The 17,939-nt window shown below is 46.0% G+C and overlaps 2 protein-coding genes across 5 annotated transcripts in view; one reads left to right on the plus strand and one right to left on the minus strand.

Annotated features, from left to right (window-relative positions):
- DLEC1 (DLEC1 cilia and flagella associated protein) overlaps positions 1-6,665 on the plus strand; it is a 33,015-nt gene extending 26,350 nt beyond the window's left edge. For 2 of the 4 annotated variants that reach the window (XM_048314562.1, XM_048314631.1), the window contains exons 32-38: positions 623-717; positions 806-890; positions 1,419-1,628; positions 2,528-2,689; positions 3,639-3,792; positions 4,400-4,520; positions 6,139-6,665. In XM_048314562.1, the coding sequence (XP_048170519.1) occupies positions 623-717; positions 806-890; positions 1,419-1,628; positions 2,528-2,689; positions 3,639-3,792; positions 4,400-4,520; positions 6,139-6,247 (936 nt within the window). In that variant the 3' untranslated portion in view covers positions 6,248-6,665. The other 2 variants (XR_007205767.1, XM_048314736.1) reach the window with 2 other exon arrangements.
- Positions 6,666-7,116: 451 nt separating this feature from the next.
- Positions 7,117-17,215, minus strand: ACAA1 (acetyl-CoA acyltransferase 1). The gene is made up of 12 exons (XM_048316371.1): positions 16,995-17,215; positions 16,015-16,108; positions 15,698-15,755; positions 14,808-14,887; positions 14,322-14,364; positions 12,519-12,617; positions 12,030-12,110; positions 10,236-10,426; positions 9,967-10,146; positions 9,145-9,200; positions 8,514-8,659; positions 7,117-8,223 (listed from the first exon to the last, which is right to left on the minus strand). The coding sequence occupies exons 1-12, from the start codon at positions 17,184-17,186 to the stop codon at positions 8,148-8,150; spliced, it is 1,296 nt and encodes a 431-aa protein (XP_048172328.1). The 5' UTR covers positions 17,187-17,215; the 3' UTR covers positions 7,117-8,147.
- Positions 17,216-17,939: the final 724 nt, after the last annotated feature.

The following is a 17,939-nucleotide window of genomic DNA, read 5'->3' on the forward strand; positions in this document are numbered from 1 at the left end:
TGTGTGAATTTGGACAGCATATCTCTCTTCTGGGAAACTTCCTCTTCAACAACTGCTGATGTGAGGCTTGAATAGTGTTTTATGAATGGCTCAGCATTTCTCTGACATGAATCGTTGCAAAGGTGCAAGGTAAACTGAATGAATGATAACAGAATATTCAATAAAAGCAACCCTAATAATCCTTATTCCTGAAGAAAGAAATGTAGAATAATAGAGTCCTGGAATAGTTTGGGTTGGAAAGGACCACCTAGTTCCAACCCCCTGCCATGGGCAGCAACATCTTTAACCAGAAAATGTTGCTCCACACTCCATCCAACCTTGAATGCTTCCAGAGATGGGGCATCCACAGTTTCTCTGGGGAACTTGTGCCAGGGCCTCACCACCCTCAGAGTGAAGAATTTCTTCCTAACATCTGATCTAAACCTGCTGTGCATCTGTATCACCCACAGCCATTCAGAGTTCAGCTCCTACTTGGCCTCTGCTGTTCCATCATGTCTTACAAACAGGCCCTACATTGCCAAGCAGAATCCTGTTTTGGCTACCAGCCTCTCGGGCTCAAAGCAGTATTTCAGGTTTAGTGCTGCCATTTCACCCATGATTTCTGTTTCCATGTTGTTGTCAGCTTGCAAGGGTGGTCCCTAACAAGGTGCATCGCAGTCATGGCTATGACACCCCACCGTTACGAGTGCACATGGAAGCTGTCCTGAGGCATCCCCTGTAAGTACCATCGTGCTCACAGCTGGCCCCACATGGAATAGGCCAGCCTGGGGCAGGGCTGTGACCAGCCCTGGTTCTTCACCCTCAGGTTAGAAGTGGAGATGGATCACGACAGAGGAATGGTGTTTTATTCAGTGGCGAGTGATCTCCTACCTGCTAGGCCTTCTTATGGAGTGAGTATCTCCCACACTGATGTATTTGGCTGCTTTGTATTGCTGTGCTGCTGTGACAATTCAGAGCTGTGTGCACATGGCTGTGCAAACACATCTTTATCACCAGTAGCCTCATTTTCTATATTGCACATAACAAGATAGGGAGCAAAAGAAAGCACTACAAGTACTTATTAGCCAGGAATAAGAAAAGCTGAGCTCAGACAATGCCTGTTTTATTCAACTTTCTCTTTCATTGTAGGGAAGTTTGTAAGTAGAAAAATAAGTTCTGATTTTCAGGACATAAAGGTCCAATAGCAAAATAAGTCACTTCAATTTCTGTGACCCTTGAAATTTGAAAACGTACACTTTATTATGTTACTTTTATTTTGGTTTTTCACTCAAGAAATGCTGAATAACACAGGTAGAAAATACTGGGTTGCTGTGGGGTAAAATCCTTCAGATCTCTGCTGGTGCTCCATGACCAGACAGAGCAACGCAAACCTCTTCAGGGAGTTAAAACTGACCAGTTCTGAATCATTTCTCCCCCAGGTTTTGACAGATTCAGTAATTACTCAGAGTTTGAAACTCATGAATTGTACCAAGGTTCCTCTGTACTTCAGACTTTTTCTGTCTACGCCCTCTACTCCCTTCAGCCTCTCCAGTGCAGATCCCAAGAAGAGCACCAAATCATCCCACAGCAAGAAGGAGGAAAGGGAGCAGCAACTGCAACACGTACTTTATCCACAGCAAAACATGCTGGTAGGCTCAAAAATAATAATCCTGTGCCAGAATAGAGAGAGTTTAGTAATTGGTGTGTTAGTGTGGCCCAGATGAACCACAGAAAAACACAACCAGCATAGAAATCTCCCAGTTACAGGGGAAATAGTGGTGTATTTGCAAATACTAATTACTGCCATTTTGCCTGCTATATTGCAGGTGCAGATTATTTTCTCTACAAATAATCTTTTTCTGTTCCTGATGTACTTTTCCCATCAACTCTGACCTGTTGCAAACTCCTGCAGAAAACCCTGTGGGTTTTGGAGCTCACCTGAATCAATAGCCATATAGATGTTGGACAAATTAAAAGAATTTCCAAGGACTGCAGTCCTCCCTCATTTCCTTAAATTAGATGTAGGAAGTGCAAGGAGAGGAAAATTTGATTAGTTTTGGGTGTACAAATTACATTAAAGGAAACAAAGTCCAGGAGTAGAGAATGAGGTAACCTGCAAAGAATGAGTAACTGTTGCATTTTTGAAGTGTGCTTCTCATCTTGCTGTGTTCATTTTGACATGGAGCCACACACATCTCAATTCTGCATGTGTGGGAAGAAAGAGGATTTACATGTCTAAGACAGCTTTGGGAATATGGTATTTGTACTCTCAGGAATTCAAAACCTTTAGCTTGCTAGAGACTTTCTCCCTTGTGGCTCAGAGATCAGCTGTTCACCTTTACACTCCATCTCCGTGTACTGGATTCATAGGAAATAGCTGTGTCTTTTGTTTTAATTATAATGCTTTGTTCCAGTGGGAATTTGGCTGCTGGCATGACACCTTTGGGTTCCAGTGGGAAAATGTGTGCCTGGGCCTTTGTACAATGTGTACTTTGGATTTCCTGCACATGGTGTCGTCTTGTGTGATGGTCATCACCTCTTCCCACAGGTGAAAGTGTCATTCCACACAACTCTGGAGTTACTTAGGTATCAACATTTGCCAGAGACCCAGCTGCTTCCTGGACTCCAAGTGCTCCAGCTGGAGAATGGAGAGAGAAAGCTGAAGTTTAATCAAAATCTGGTCATTGAGCACAGTAACTACACTACCCAGGTAAGGTCAGAGCAGGATCTCTGGGCCCTGGGAAAGGGCTGTTTCAGCAGTATCTCTGATTAGGATTTACTCAGCCTTGAATTACAGGCATCTCTGGACTAAATGGGCTCATCCAGGTAAAGTAAATGGCTGTGGGGTTGCTCTCTGCAGAGACTGCAGGTGACTCCCAGGTGGGCAGTGCAGGTTGGGGTCACACCCTGGTGCTGGTACCCCAGCTCTCTGCATGGCAGCCCGGCTGACACTCAAAGGGCCACACGCCCAGTCACAGGATGACTCTGAGACAGGGGGCAGGACTGTCTCAGTGAACGAGCCACGCCTGAGTCACCAGGCACTGCCTCCTGCAGCACCCACAGGCTTCTGGAAAGGCTCCTGAATCCGTTGAGCTCCTGCGGTGTGGTCAAAGCCCACGTGCATTTAAAGACCAACCTCTTCCAGTCAGAAATCTATATCCCCCTTCCCAGCCTTCAGCAGCCCCAGTACACTGCAGGCACTTCTGTTTTCTTTTCATACCAGGTATTTCTGAGCAGTGACCTGTATAAAACTGAGCACCATATCTAAGATACAGTCAATTGAATCATAATCTTGGGCAATCTGCACAAACTGAATGACTCACAGTGGGCCATATACAGTCCTGAGGGACCATGAGATGCTGTAATGTCTGCAGCTCCACAGAAAGCCCTAAAAACAAATGAGAACGTTTACTCCATGTTACTTCATTAAGACCACAATGTCTGGTTTGAAAACCTGTCCCAAAACAGTAACACACAAGCAACAACTTAATTCACTCAAGGCTGTAGAATGGGAATTCACTCTGTTACAAAAGAACACAGAACAATAATTCTTGATTCAGTGGTTGGGGTTAAGAATGATCAGGCTGTAGCAGGAATTACTAAAGCTCTATAAAAATGCAGTGGGTTTTATTCTCTTTTCCCTTTCCCCTGTTTTGCAGCTGGTCCCAGTGACTGCCTACCTCACCGTTCCAGTCCTGGAGCTCTCCTGTGACAGGGTAGATTTCCAGACCTGCTTTGTTGCTCAGACCAAGACAGAACATGTCTTCCTGTATAACAGGAGCAGCTGCAGAAGCTACTGGACTGCTTTGCTGGGTATTCTGGTTTTGCAATTGATTTCCTTGTTAGAGAGTTTCACTATTCAGTGTTTTTATAAAGACTGCATGCACTCACTCAATATAGAGGCAGTATGTGATGATCTTGGGTGCAGACATATGGTCTGCTTTTGTTCTCACTTTTGTGGGCTTTTCCCTGTTTCTCTTTCCCCCCCCTTTTTTGACTAATATTATTGTACCACTACTGATTTCAGCAGTTACTCCACATCTAACCAAAAGATTGATTCTCTCAGCCCTCACAGTTCTTTGATGTGCTCTGCTCATTTGTAAATCAGTCCTAAGGAGCAGCAAGAAGCAGCAGCTCCTCGTGGGTAGTTTGAGCATGAGCCTAATGCTGTTAACAACAGATGGATTCCAGAAGAAAGATGATCAGGGCCTTATTCTTTCAGTGTGGAGACCACTGATGACTGCCCTTGATTAGAGGATGAAAACAGAGTCTGGGCACATGCACAGAAACCCTGACAGTGTGAGACGTGATTTATTAGTTGCTCAGCAAAGAGGTGCCTTGCCAGGAGTGCTACCTGCTGCACACACTTACACAAAGGGTCATGTATGGCTTTGTTTGATATTTGCCCCTTCCACTGCAGATGAACAGAAAAGGCCTAAGGCCCTGGAAGTCTTTTCTATCTTCCCAACTAAAGGCATTTTGGAGGCACGTGAAGGGGAGGCACCTACCAGAGAGATTCTGCAGATCAGCTTTGCTGCAAGGTACAGTTAACAGGACTGAAATTGTGCTGTTGACAGAGGTTGGGGCTGTTCAGCCTGGAGAGGAGAAGGCTCTGGGGAGACCTTAGAGCACCTTGCAGTGCCTAAAGGGGCTCCAGGAGAGCGACTTTGGACAAATAGCTGGAGTGATGGGACAAGGGGGAATGGCTTCACACTGACAGAGGGCTGGTTTACATTAGAAAGAACTTCTGCACTGTGAGGGTGGTGAGGCCCTGGCACAGGTTACCCAGAGAAGCTGTGGCTGCCCCATCTCTGGAATTGTGTAAGGCCAGTCTGGATGAGGGTTTGAGCAACCTGGGATAGTGGAAGGTGTCCCTGCCCAGGGCTTGGAACAAGATGAGCTTTGCTGTCCCTTCCAACCCAAAACATTCCATGATTCTATGATGACCCAAAGACTAATTTCTTTGTTCTGATTAGGGAGATGAAACTCCTGTAAAAAAAAAAAAAATCATTTTCCACTACAAATTATTTTTTGGAGGTTATCATGTGGTGGTAGGAAGTTAAAATAGTCAAGTCTGTCCTAGTTATTTCAGTGAGCTCTGAAAACTGCTGACAGGGAAATTTCAAGAAGCAAACTGTAGGTGAGTTGAGTTATTGTCATAACTTCTATCTCCTTGGAACACAATCCAGTGATTTCCATCACTGGAGCTACTGCTGTCTCAGTGGGATGGTGCCTTGAGCAGCTGCTCTAAGCTGTCCCAGCTCAGAGCAGTGTTCTGGACCAGAAGCCTCCCCAAGCTCCTGACTGCCTAAATTTTTGTGGAATTCTGCTGAATATGCCTGAAGCACTTCTTTTTGTCTGACAACTATGCTAATCAGCATGGCTGAAAATGCCTGCAAGTACCAGAAAGCAAAGATGTTGCTGTATAGCAGCCAGCTCATCTGTAGGGCTTCATAGAAGAATTCCCAGCTCAGCAGAGTGTGGGACCAATGTGGCATTAGGAGATAATTATGTGCAAGGTGTGAAGTGATTTTTATAATTCACTTCCCCAAATCAGTGCTCTTCCTGCAGGGGAATTGTTTTATGAGAAGGAAAAACCAAAAGCTGTCTGGCAGAACAGGCATTTGCCTCAGGCCCTTATAACAGCCAGCACTTAGACACAGAGAAGTCCTTCACAGGAACAGTCTCAGGAGCACTGAGTGGCATTAGGCTTGGGCAAGTTATGCTCTTCAACTTAGTGCAAAGCTAGAGTTGTTGTAACCTTTTTGATGTTAATTTGCAATCTGGACTCCACTGACTGCCCCTGGTCTTAGGGGAGTGACAGAAACTTTTCCCTTCAAACTTTGTCTGTCACAGGGAGGAGTTTTCACATCAAGGCAGTGCAGGTGATACTCCCAGCAGAGCTTCATTTAATTTATTTACCTAAAATAGAATTTCACAAATAGGATGATATTCTTGTTCCTTTAAAAATGAATCCAATGTCTTCAGGCACAGACCTGACCAATCTTTTCCAATACCATGTACTGTACCCGTGGGACACAGCCCTATGAAGTGAGATTGTCACTCTTAGGACACCATTCTCCCCTTTTTCTCCACAAAATCATCTCTAAAGACAGGACTGCACACAGCTGTAACTGAACATTTTGCTGTGCATTTTAGGAACAACACTGACTATGAAGCTATTGTGACCATTTCTGGAATGCTGGAAGAGAAGCCTTGCAAGCTGCACCTCAGAGGGCGAGGAAAGCACCGTGGGAAGGTGCATTAAACAAGACAATGTGGGACAAATGTCAAGGTAACAGGTTGGATGCAGATGTGCCAGCAGCTGAGCCTGTATTTTCCTCTACTTCTGTTTTAGTAGGGACTGGAATTTTAACAGAATGAAAATTTAGGTTATGAGGAAAGAAATTCTCATGGTACCTTAACCAGTCATAATCACACTCCGTACTGTTACTGTTATTGCTGTGGTAAGCTTAGCTTTAGTCACAGAACAAGGTTTTAAATTGCAAAGCAGCTGTGTAAGTCAGCCCAAAGCCCTTTGCAGAGCCCAGCATACCTTGAATTACAGCTGAAGACTGTTCATACCTTAAAGTACCTTTTGTTTTGCCTCATTTATTTGTTTGACATTAAAATGGACATGGACACATAATAAAAGCAAGAACTGGTGAATCGGCCAGCATTCCCCAGGCTGTTTTCTCAGTGCCTTACATGAAAAGGGGAAGAGCAAACTTTCCCTGGTCTCCTTGGAAAATTACCAACCTGTGTGCTTCATCATGCTTGGGCCTTGAGAACATCCCCTTCAGCGACAGAGGGAGGAACCCTTCTTCCTTTTCATTCTTTCCCCCCACATGGTTCCCATTTACTCACACTTCTCTTTAAATTATTTTAGTATTATTTTAGCTAAAGGTCGCTGCAATTCCCACTTCTGAGTCTGTTAAGTCTTCCACTCCCATTAAACAAAAAGGCTTTTGTTAATGCCTCTTTACCCCCTCTAAATAATTCCATTTTTTGGCTCTAACATAGGGCCTGTGTGATTGCTGGGTGAGACAGGCTACAGCATAGGATTGTGAAAATATTGAAGAACTCCAACTCATCACGACCTTCAAACTAACAATCATCATAAAAAGGAAACAAATGTATTGCAAGAACCCAATTGTATTAAGTGCAAAAACAACAGTCAGGACAAAGAACTTCAGTTTGTTACAAATTTAAACCAGCAATGAGTACATTTCTTTTTCAAGCTGAGTTTCAGTGATCTTCCTGTTCAGACAAGAGAAGAAATAAGGGATGACAAAAAGACACAAAGAACATGTTTGTATTAGTACTGAAGGACTGAGCTGTCACTGATGTTCATGTAATGCTTGCAGTAAATGTAATGCTTCAATTTGCTTTATGTTATTTAAGTAAATATGACTAAGCACAAGATTGTCCTTGGAGTCACACAAACTGATAATCAGACATGTATTGTAAAAGAAGGAATGGCCACATCCAAATTCCTGGCATCTAGCAATCCAACAGAACCTTTCTGTTCAGGCATTTCCTGTGGAAATTACATTTCAGTCCTTCCACTTTCCCCCACTGGAGGCTTCAGAGCAGCTCCACCAGCAGCGAGCTCCAGCCCATTCCTCCAGTGTAGGGACAATTTAAGACACAGACAACTTCTGACTGGGCTAGGACATAGAGTTGTGAAGGCAAGGATGTCAAGTCTTTGCTTCAAAACAAACTCTCTTAAACTTCTTGCAAAATGGTGAAACCTTTTAAGAAAATGCTGGAAAAGACTTTTCATGTGGACTGATGTTTTCATTTTGAGTAACCCTTTTTGCCAATTTATTGTACAAAAACACTGTCCCATGAACTACTTCTCTCTGGTAATATTCACAGAATAAAGAGATCAATTAAATTAAAAATCTTCATTCATAATCACCATACCAGGGCCTGTAACTGAATTTCAGATGAGCTAATTTCTTATGTCAGGAAGCCAAGTGCCAGTTTTGCATTTCCTCACCTTCTTAGCAGAGCTGTACCATTAATTCTACTTCACAATTTCTGCCTAAAATTTGTAGATCTAGTAACAAATCCCAGAACCCACTTGATTTCAGTGCAAATCACTTGCTATGACCAGGGAAGGCAGAGAGTGAGCTGTGGTGTTGTTCTGTCAGCACTGGAGCTCACTTCCCCGGGTACTCGAACACAGCCGCGGCGCCCATGCCAGTTCCAATGCACATGGACACGACTCCGTACGCTCTGAAATAGAGAGCATGTGGAAAAGACAGCTCAGGCTTACATCATCCAGGTAAAAAGAATAAAAATAAAGAATACAATAAATTTGAGCTGTCCAGGACTCTCCTGTGTCACTAGGAGAGACCCAGGGAATTCAGCTTCAAAGGCATTCAAGGGATAGAGAAAGCTTCACCCAAATGCATGGTTACCCCATCCAAGGGATGGAGAAAGCTTAAGCCAAAGTGGTTACCCCTGAGCCCGTGGTAGCTGCACACCCAGCAGGTGTGAGGCCAACACTGATGCTCAGCACTCACCTCCTCCCTCTACGCTTCAGCTCATTGAGCAAAGTGACGACCTGGCGAGCACCAGTGCAGCCCAGGGGGTGTCCCAGTGCTATGGCTCCTCCCAGGGGGTTCACCTTCTCCATGGGAATGCTCAGCTTTTCCACACAGTACACAGCCTGGAAAGACAGGAATGGTTTCATGGAGATGCTCTTGTCCTTTGTAGTTCTCAGCTCTCCTCCTCTAGTTCAGAGGCCTTACTCCAGCTAGACCATCCTTCTCGGTGGAAAGGAGTGGAACTGATCCAAGGCACAGAGAAGTGAGCTAAAACTGTCCACTTCATCTCAAACTGAGCCCACACACATTCAGACAGACAACCTGACAATAAATCACAGCCCTGGTGAAATGTTGCAAGTTGGTATGAGGGTACAATAGCAAAAACTACATTCTTATTTAGTGGACTTTTTTTTTCCTAATATTAAGCTGTATAAGCAATGCCCTGCTCATTTTTAATTGAGGGAAAAGGAAAATAGTCTGCACATGTTATTAACATTTGGCTGAAGATGTAATATGTGGAACAAGTTAAAAATCTTAACCTGGAGACCAAGCTGAAATACACTCAGTTGCCAAGCAATGCAGCAACACAAACATGATGCTCACTCACCTGGCTTGCAAAGGCTTCATTAATTTCATATATATCAATGTCATTCAGAGTCAGACCTATGGGCCAGAAAAGTAAGGAATTAAAAGGAGGTATTTTTGCCTCATGACTGTATCAGATAGTAATTGCCTGACAGCCTCCCTCTATGAATTCCAGTTCTACTCCATCTGAAAAAGAAGAACCTCAGCTCCATGTGGGATATCTACACTTGAACAAGTTTATGTACAGCAGTGTCTAAAGACTGCAAAACATCACAGTTCATGGCATTGTGTCACTGACTGCTAAATTTCCTCAGATTAAGTGTGATTTCTCTGCAGAGGGATTAAGGATTGAAGGGTGTTTGGAGAGTGAAAGATAAAGCTGCAGGTGGGCATGTGACTGTAGCCAGGCCAGGCTAAATCAGCTCATCAGCTATAAAAGCTGTTTAACCCAATGAGTGTGGAAAAAACCCTACGTAAGATGACAAAATTGTAGAGAGAAAAAACATTAAAAACCAAACATAAAACCACCCCCCAACACATCGGTCATAATAAAGAAGAGAAAACAGCACTAAGTGAACACACAATCACTTACCACATGTCAACTCTTGTTGAGCCTGTGCAGGGATTTACTCCTGAGCTTCTCAAAGGTGAGTGAATGACAATTTACACACCAGTACAAGGGAAGAGCATTGCAACAACCTGAGGCAGGACCTCTTTTAAGGTTTTGGATTTAAGTTCACTGTTCCAACAGCTGCACATGCTTGAATAATATAACCTTAAATCTCCATGCAGGGAGTCTGATTTGCTTGTGTCAAGCACTGCCCGAATGAGAGGTGGTTCTCACCTGCCTTTTCCACAGCAACAGGGATGGCATAAGCTGGCCCTATGCCCATCACGTCGGGTGGCACCCCCACCACAGCAAAGGACCTCAGCACCCCCAGCACCGGCAGCCCCAGCTGTGCTGCCTTGGAGCGTTTTGCCAGGAGAACAGCAGCTGCTCCATCGCTGACCTGGCTGGCATTCCCTGTTGGAAGAGACCTGTTAACATCCTTTTTGTTCTAGTGAAGGCAGGTAAACCAGAGGAACAACACAAATGTTAACAGCTGAGCTCACCTGCTGTAGTGCTTCCATCCTCTTTGAAGGCAGGTTTCAGCTTTGCCAAGCCTTCCAGCGTTGTGGAGGGCCTAATCCCTTCATCTTGGTGCACAGTGATTGTTTTCTTGTTGCCATCGTTATCTGAAACAGTGGTCTTCACTGGAACAATCTCAGTTTTAAACAGTCCCATCTGCTGAGCTTTTGCTGCTCTGGTAAAAAACGAGTATGAAAGGTTAAAATATTTTGGAGGTGAACTGTAGAAGGACACCAGTTAGACAGAGAATGAACTAAGGTGGAATTTGGTATATCATCACTGAGTGGTGGTCAAGACAACAAGCAAATTCTTATTTCCATTCATGGGAAGACAAACTTTTTACCTCTACATCAACATAACAGGCATTGTCTCCAAATGTGGGTCACAGGATCACTCGTTTCTGAGCAAGATCCCCTTTCTGTTCCCATCAACACCTCTGTGCCTGACTGACCACCACCAGCCCCCAACATGAAGTTTTATTTGTCCAGGGGTACAGTCACATCACAACTGTAAGAAAATAAATGAACCCTGAACTAGCAATAGTGAACAACTGCCATGACCTGGCAGAATACAATTAAACCAGAATTAGCTCAAGCCACACAGATTTAATCTTTCCTATCAACAAGGTATTTTAAAAGCCTTCCAAGTGGAGTTGATTTAGAAGATTTACCTTCCAGAGGTAAATCCTTCATAGAGAATACAAATTGGAGACTAAAAGCTTGTTTTACCCCTTCATCACTTTGCAATTTTACCAATAAAATGAAAATAATTCAATGCTCCCAGGTAAGCAAGAATTAGAGCAAAGTGCTGAAGGACAGGTCAGTAACACCACAGACATCCTGAGACCAAGGCCAGAAAGTCACTTGCCTCATGTGAGCGTGAGGATCACATTCACATACCCTTTTGGTTATCAGTTCCATGGCAGTGAGAAAGGCTGGCATGCCAAGTTCCCTGAGCAGCAGGGCCGGAATTTAAAGGTTAACTACCCTGTGCAGTGGCTTCCTGTGTTAGATAAATAACTGGACCGGGCTGATGCTTAAACAGAGCTCTGAAAGCAAGTTTAACTCTTTGATGGCAGAAACTTTACCCTATCACCTGCCACTGCTCTGCCAATACAGCCCCACGGATTCCGGGGTCAGTTGACTTTGGCAGTGATTTAACCCAAGAGGAAGGTTATCAGAGGTAGGACTGGGCTCACTCAGAGCCAAACACCTGCAGCAAGGACAAGCCACTCTTCTCACAAGCTCAGCAGCTCTCTACAAACAGCCACACTCAACTATTCCCTCATGGGAAAGGCTCCTTCTGCTGCCGCTCCCACGTTCAGGTTCCAGTGATCCTGAGCCAAAGTCACTACGAAAATACCTCACCATGCACTCATTCCAGAAACCTCCCTGAGGCTGTATCATAGAAACACAGAATGGTTTGGGCTGGAAGGCACCTTAAAGATCATCCAGTTCCACCCCCCTTGCCATGGGCAGCGACCTTTGGATGCTGAGACAAGCACTCACTGTTCAGGGTCTGTGTGCCCAGTGATATTTGTGTGACGTTAGTCACACAATCCCAGTACAGCTCTGGACTCCCGCCCCCTCCTCACACACAACCCTGCGCAGGCACTGAATTTCAGTCTGACACCCTCAAGCCTCTTTGCTCACTATTAAGGATTGGAAGGCAACACAAAGGCTGCACTTCACTAGGAAGTAGCAGTGTGTTTTGCAGCTGTACATTTCTTAACTAAAAGAATAAAAAAATCCAAAAAGACTAACAAAACAAGCATTTACTTTTGTTGGGAAGCCAAGGCAAAGGCATCTTGCTTCTTCCGGGAAACTCCAAACTTCTCTGCGACATTTTCTGAGGTTATTCTGGGGAAAAAAGCATCACAGAATTAATCCAAGGACACATCTAATGGAGCTGCAGTTTGCTTCTACTAAGACCACATGAGGTACAAGCAATGGCTTTAGTCTCAAAGCCAACTGCTGCATTCTCAACTTAGAACTGCTGGCAGAAGCTAATCCAGAATCAAATCCAGAACCAGAATGAGGCTCAAATCCATTCTCCTTGCTCAACAAGCCATTGAGCTTAAGACAAGAAAATCTTTGATCAGAGTTGGTGATCTCTGCCCATTTCACATCATTCATCTTCCACCACAACCAAGGATGCCAGCACACATGGCTCCAAGCTCACCACATTCAGGTTGATTTGTAACTATGGTCACTGGGGAGACAGAGCATCTATAAAACCCTTAAACTGTGGGAAGGGGAAACACTTACCCCATAGGAATAAGGCAATCTCGAGCTTTGGGGTTATCCATCATGCTGGAACTGATATCACCAGGGTTATTTGCACTTCTGAGGGACATTGTTTCCACACTAAACACAAGAAAAATTTGAATTGCTCCATTAAGCCTGATCAAAACTCAGTATCCTGACAACATGCCTTCCTATTATCCCACAGAAACACAGCTGCTAATTAGGAACTGGCTGAGGCAGAAGCTCTTTAATCATCAATTTAAGAATTATCATGAAATGAAAACAGATTGTGAGATTCAATTGGTTCTTGCTTCACTAGAACAGGATACCAATGTCAGCAGTTAATTTCTTGTGTTTCCCCAGCTAGGAAGGAATTGCTATGATTCTGGCACATTTGTCCTCAAACATAATGAGAAACCCAAGGTTCAAGGGCTGGAGTTTTCAGTGAGATTGTCAACAGACATAAAAATACTGCTCAGATCTTAAGAACAGGTTGGCAGCAGAAAAAGAGAAGTATTAAGCAAATCACGGCAAAGACATTTCAGTGAGTTGCACCATTTGTGTTTCGCAACACAGGGTGCAATCTTTGACCCACAAATGAATTAACACATTAAAGATACTCAAATTTACTGCAGAAATACAAAGCCATCACTTAAGACTCGTGAGCTTTTGTAAGGTCAGTCTAGATTATGAAGCCTACAATGGGAAGAGGGTTTGAATTCTACTCTGCACTACACAAATACCCTCATGAAGAATAAATAACAAAGAAACCATCCTGGAAAAGGCAAGCAGAAAGTAAGGCAGCTTGTAGTAAGTTCTATCAGCAATTTAAACTAGCTCTAAGATGGGACACTCCATCACTGACTTCAGCTGCATCTGCTCCTGAAGGAAGGCACAGGACCGGGTTTTAAGTAAGAGAAACCCCAGCAAGCATCTTTTATGTTGTCATCCACTGTTTCTCCACTCTGTGGAAGAGTAAGACCTAGGATAAACCCAGCTCCCAAAAGCTATTTGTAACTTATGGATTGTATGTCTTCATGGAGGACGGTGCAGGGCAGAGGCCAGAGAGCTTCCCACAACAAAACCCAGTGTCTGGCACACCCAGGGGTGCAAAGGCTGTCAGTCCCTTTAAGCACGTCTTGGTGGACGCTGCCAAGCAACTTCTTGAAAGGAGTGTGTTAAAGTGAAGGTGTGAAAAGCATTACACAAGTGTTGATCACACCAGGTGCTCTGCCTACAGCAGAGGAACACACCTGTCCCGCTGAGCTCTTTATTTTGCAGCAGTCTGGGAAGGGAAGAGCATTCTCAACACCTTATCTTGCTCAATGTGTGTGTGCAGGTGCTGAGAAGTTGTAAATACAAACCTTTGACTAAGGACTAAAGGATAACTGTGTGCAGTAATAAGTAATGAAAGATTAGCACCATCAAGGTATAAAAAAAGAGAAACTCAGTATTTTAGCCTCAGGATTACTGAATAGCTTTTTTTTCACTTATTCTTCTGAAGTCACTGTGTATGTGGTCACTAGTATTCCCCCAAAAACTAACCTAGCATTTACATAATCCTCCAAAAAATAAACACTGCTAGTATGTTAGGACTGAAGCACAGGACAGCTCGTCTGACAGCACAGAACACATCCTGTAAGTCTGCAGAACACTCATTAGCACAGGTAGGACATTAATTTCTTCATTCAAGAGAGCTGCTGGTCTTTCAAGAGACTAGTTAATTGGAGATTAGCTAAAAAGCTAATTATGGCAAGCTATTGCAGAGGGACAGAGTGTTACCTTCAGGAAGCCTAAGCAAGCACTATGAAAATACTTCCTTACCCACAGGCCAAGCCAATGTCATATGATCCACTTCGGATGCCACCTGTAACAGCAGTGCATAAACATTCTTACTGTCATCAGGAGCAAAAGCATTTCCAGCCCAGCTGCAGTTTCCAAACACCTGAGCAGCCAGTACAGCCAAATGGGCATTTCCTCACCCTCCTGCCTGCCAGAGTGAGAGCCAGGTCAAGGAGCTGATGGGGCTGAGGACTAACATAGGGCCAGAGGAAACTGGAAGGACCATTCTGGAAGCTGCCTGATATGGAGGTGATGGTAGAACTTGTCCCCAAAAAACCAAGTTACTTCTCTAGGGATTAGCTCAGCCACTCGAGGATAGAAAAGTATTTAGCTAACATCACACTGAAAATTCCCACCAGCACAAGACATTATCATTGTTTTACTGCTCAGAGAGACTAGAGGACAAAAGGAATGAGCCCTTGGGTTGGGGCAGGCATTGACTCTGATGCCAGTGCCCACAACACCTACCAGCTATGTTGATAATGGCCTGTAGCCCCGAGGAGCACTGCCGGTTCACACTGGAGCATGGCACTGTCTCTGGAATACCACTGGAAAACAAGACAGTGTTGGCAAAGACTCAGTGATGAAACACACCAACAACCCAAAGCTCTAAAGAATGCATTAATCCACTTGATTAGACTTTAACCCTCAAGTTCCAGGCAGATCACTTTATCCATTTCTTGATCTATTTGGTCCTGCACCAAGGGAAAGCAAAGTTCAGAGGTAATTTCCACACTTCATTTGCAAGTGGCTCCAAGTCCTGTTTCCCTATGGGTCTGTCTTCAGAACGTCCTCTGTAAGGAGGGCCTTCCCTGGGAGATCCTGAGCTCTGACCCAGGCCACAAACCCTGAAAAGCTCTGTAATATTCCTAATTATGGCAGGCTGTGCCTGCACCTCTCTAAAGCGGTAGTTGTGCAGTGACTGACAGAAGGAACAATAGCAACAGAAACTGGCTGAAATATTTGGAATCTGGGATCCAGCTCAGTACAAGCCACTGACCAACACTGGGCAATGACAGAAAGATCTGAGCCCATCCATGGTTCTGGGACCAGACACAGCAGAGAGAAGTGCAGCCTCACAGTGCAGAGAGGCAGCAGATGCAGATGGGAGCCCACAAAACATCACATCCCTTTCAGAGGCCCAACACAAGCAGCACAAACAAATTAAACAGCTTCACCTTCCTCCCCGTCCCTCCGCCCTCAGCATTCTCCAAGCGCTCGATCAAAGTCCAGTTTCTAGGCAAAAGGTGATTTGCTGTAACTCCTGGGAGTGCATGAGCCTCACTGCAACCTCTGACCCTGTTCTGCTCCATGGCCCAAGGAGGAGAATAAGAACCTCAGTCTGGTTGAGAGCTTACCTTAGAAACTGTGCAACTCTTGCAATCAAGGCGCCAGCTCCAGGCTGCAGCACATTCCCTGAGAGCAAAGACACAATTCCAGTCAATTGGCTGCATTCCCCTCACAGGCACTGAAGGGATGTTCCCATCACCACAGCTTGGTACTGCCCAGCACCAGATCAGAGCCCCACCACCAACAGGACAGGCGTGAAAACCGAATGCTACACGCTAACCCCTTCCAGCCCCACCAGACTTGTGAGTATCCCACAGGACAGGAGGAGCCTGTCCCACACAGCTGTCCAGACCAGGAGTTTCACTGGGCAGAGGCTGTCACTCACCCACACAGATGTCTCCCAGTACCTCAGGACGGAGGTTAACATCCTGGAGGACAGCTGTCATCACAGCAGCCAGCAGCTCATCAGGTGTCGTGTCCTAAAAGCACAGGGGATCAGCACCACCAGTGAACACCAGTCAGTGCCCTGTGACCAGTTCAGTCTCAGACCACTTCAGAGGGCTGGCATATGGTGCTAAAGCAGCTTTACTCCACTTCTCAGCTCACGGTGGTCGTTGTTTTCCTACCACAGCAGAATTACCTGTGTATTTTTATCCCAGGTTTCCTTCAAGCACTGTAACACACATGCTGCTTTCTCACCTACCTCGGTTTTATAGGAACATGCTCTGCAGGGCCTTCAAAATCACACAACTACAGATTTATGTGACAAGACCCAGCAAATGGAGCCCCTCCATTTATTTTGTGAAAGAAACTGGGGTGATGCCTCAGCTGGTGGGAAGCACCACCAGCATGAGACCCGTTTGTTAGGATGGCAAGGAACGAGCACCCTTTGGGGTCATCCTGGCACCGTGTTCTTGCCCAGGACTGTGGATGCCACCCAGGGAGAAGCAGGTTCCAGAAGGGTGGCAGGTCCGTGCCAAGCTGTGCAGATGAGGGACACACCGCTTGAAAAGCGGCTGCTCCGTGTGACAGGGCAGGTGACAGCGGACTGTGGCGGTCCCCGGGCTGCGAGGGGAGCTGGGGACCCCTCGACACAAGGCCCGACTCCTTTGGGGGATGCCACTGGCGCTGCCACACCTGGGCCACGCACCCCCAGCATTAAAACCATCATAAAACGTTGGGATTTAAACTCTTCCAGAACAGAGCAGCTCCGGGGCGGTGTCTGGGGGTCAAGCAGGGGTCCAGCACCCGGGCGTGCGAGGAGGGGAGGCAAGGAGGGGGGTACCCCTTTCCCAGTGGGGCTGTCCAGCACCTGTGGGACCCCGCTCCGCAGGGGACAGGCGGGCAGGACCCCCCAGCCCGTACCTTGAAGCCGCCGCGGCGGGCGCGGCCGATGGCGGTCCTGCGTCCGTGCACCACCACCACATCGTCGGGGCTGGGGGCCGACGGGGAACCCCCGGCACAGGGCACGGCCCTGGGGGCGGCCCCCGAGGCCGGCGCGGCCCCGGCCAAGTGCCCCAGCACCAGCTGCGCCCGCCGCGCCGCCGCCGCCGCCATCTTGTCACAGGCCCGTCTGGCTCGCTCGCGTGGGCCCGCCCCCTCATTTGCATACAACGGTGGGATAGGCCGCGGTACGCGCAAATCCCCGCCCCCTCATTTGCATGTCCCGCCCCTGGGCTAACCCGCGCTCCGGCCCCGAGCCCGACAAACCGGCTACGGTAAAGAGAAAAGGAAAATAAAGGATAAAAAGGGGGCAAAAGAAAGGGAAAAGGAGGAAAACACAAAAGGAAACGGGGGAAAAAGCAGGGGGGAAAACAAAAAGAAAAAAGGAAAAACGGGAACAGGGAAAAGGGGGAAAAAAGGAAGAAAGGGAAAAAAAGCAAAAAGGAAAAGGGTAGAGAAAAGAGGGACAAATGAGGGAAGGGGGGGGATGAAGAGGAAATAAAGAAAAAAACTCCAAAATTTTAAAATAAAAATAAATTAAAATTAGGTTTAGAAGCACAAAAGCCTGTGCGTTCAGAGTCCAAGGCGGGATGTCAGGACAAAGGGACATGCAGAGCCCATCAGGTCAGAGAACTGCACAGATCCATTTGTTCCAGAAATCCTGGGGAACCATCAACTTCTTGTCACTCCCTGGCCCCACTGCCCCCAGGACAGCCACACCAAGTGCCCCCTGTGCCCCCCATCCATGCTGGGGACTGCCCTGCTGGGAAGGGGCTGTACTGGTGAGCAGGGGACAGGCAATAGAAATGGAGGATCATGGAATTATTAAGGTTGGAAAAGACCTCCAAGATCATCAAGTCCAACCAC

Source organism: Corvus hawaiiensis, chromosome 1 (genome assembly GCF_020740725.1).
Source record: "Corvus hawaiiensis isolate bCorHaw1 chromosome 1, bCorHaw1.pri.cur, whole genome shotgun sequence".
Taxonomy (NCBI): domain Eukaryota; kingdom Metazoa; phylum Chordata; class Aves; order Passeriformes; family Corvidae; genus Corvus; species Corvus hawaiiensis.

What these genes read in the sequence shown, in the direction of transcription:
- ACAA1 (XM_048316371.1), bottom strand. Translation starts at nt 17,186, where the DNA reads ATGGCGGCGGCGGCGGCGCGGCGGGCGCAGCTGGTGCTGGGGCACTTG. An exon ending in GGATGGAAGCACTACAGCAG is followed by an intron (nt 10,147 to 10,235) that starts GTGAGCTCAGCT and finishes CTCTTCCAACAG; the next exon opens with GGAATGCCAGCCAGGTCAGC. An exon ending in CTGAAGCGTAGAGGGAGGAG is followed by an intron (nt 8,224 to 8,513) that starts GTGAGTGCTGAG and finishes TCTCTATTTCAG; the next exon opens with AGCGTACGGAGTCGTGTCCA.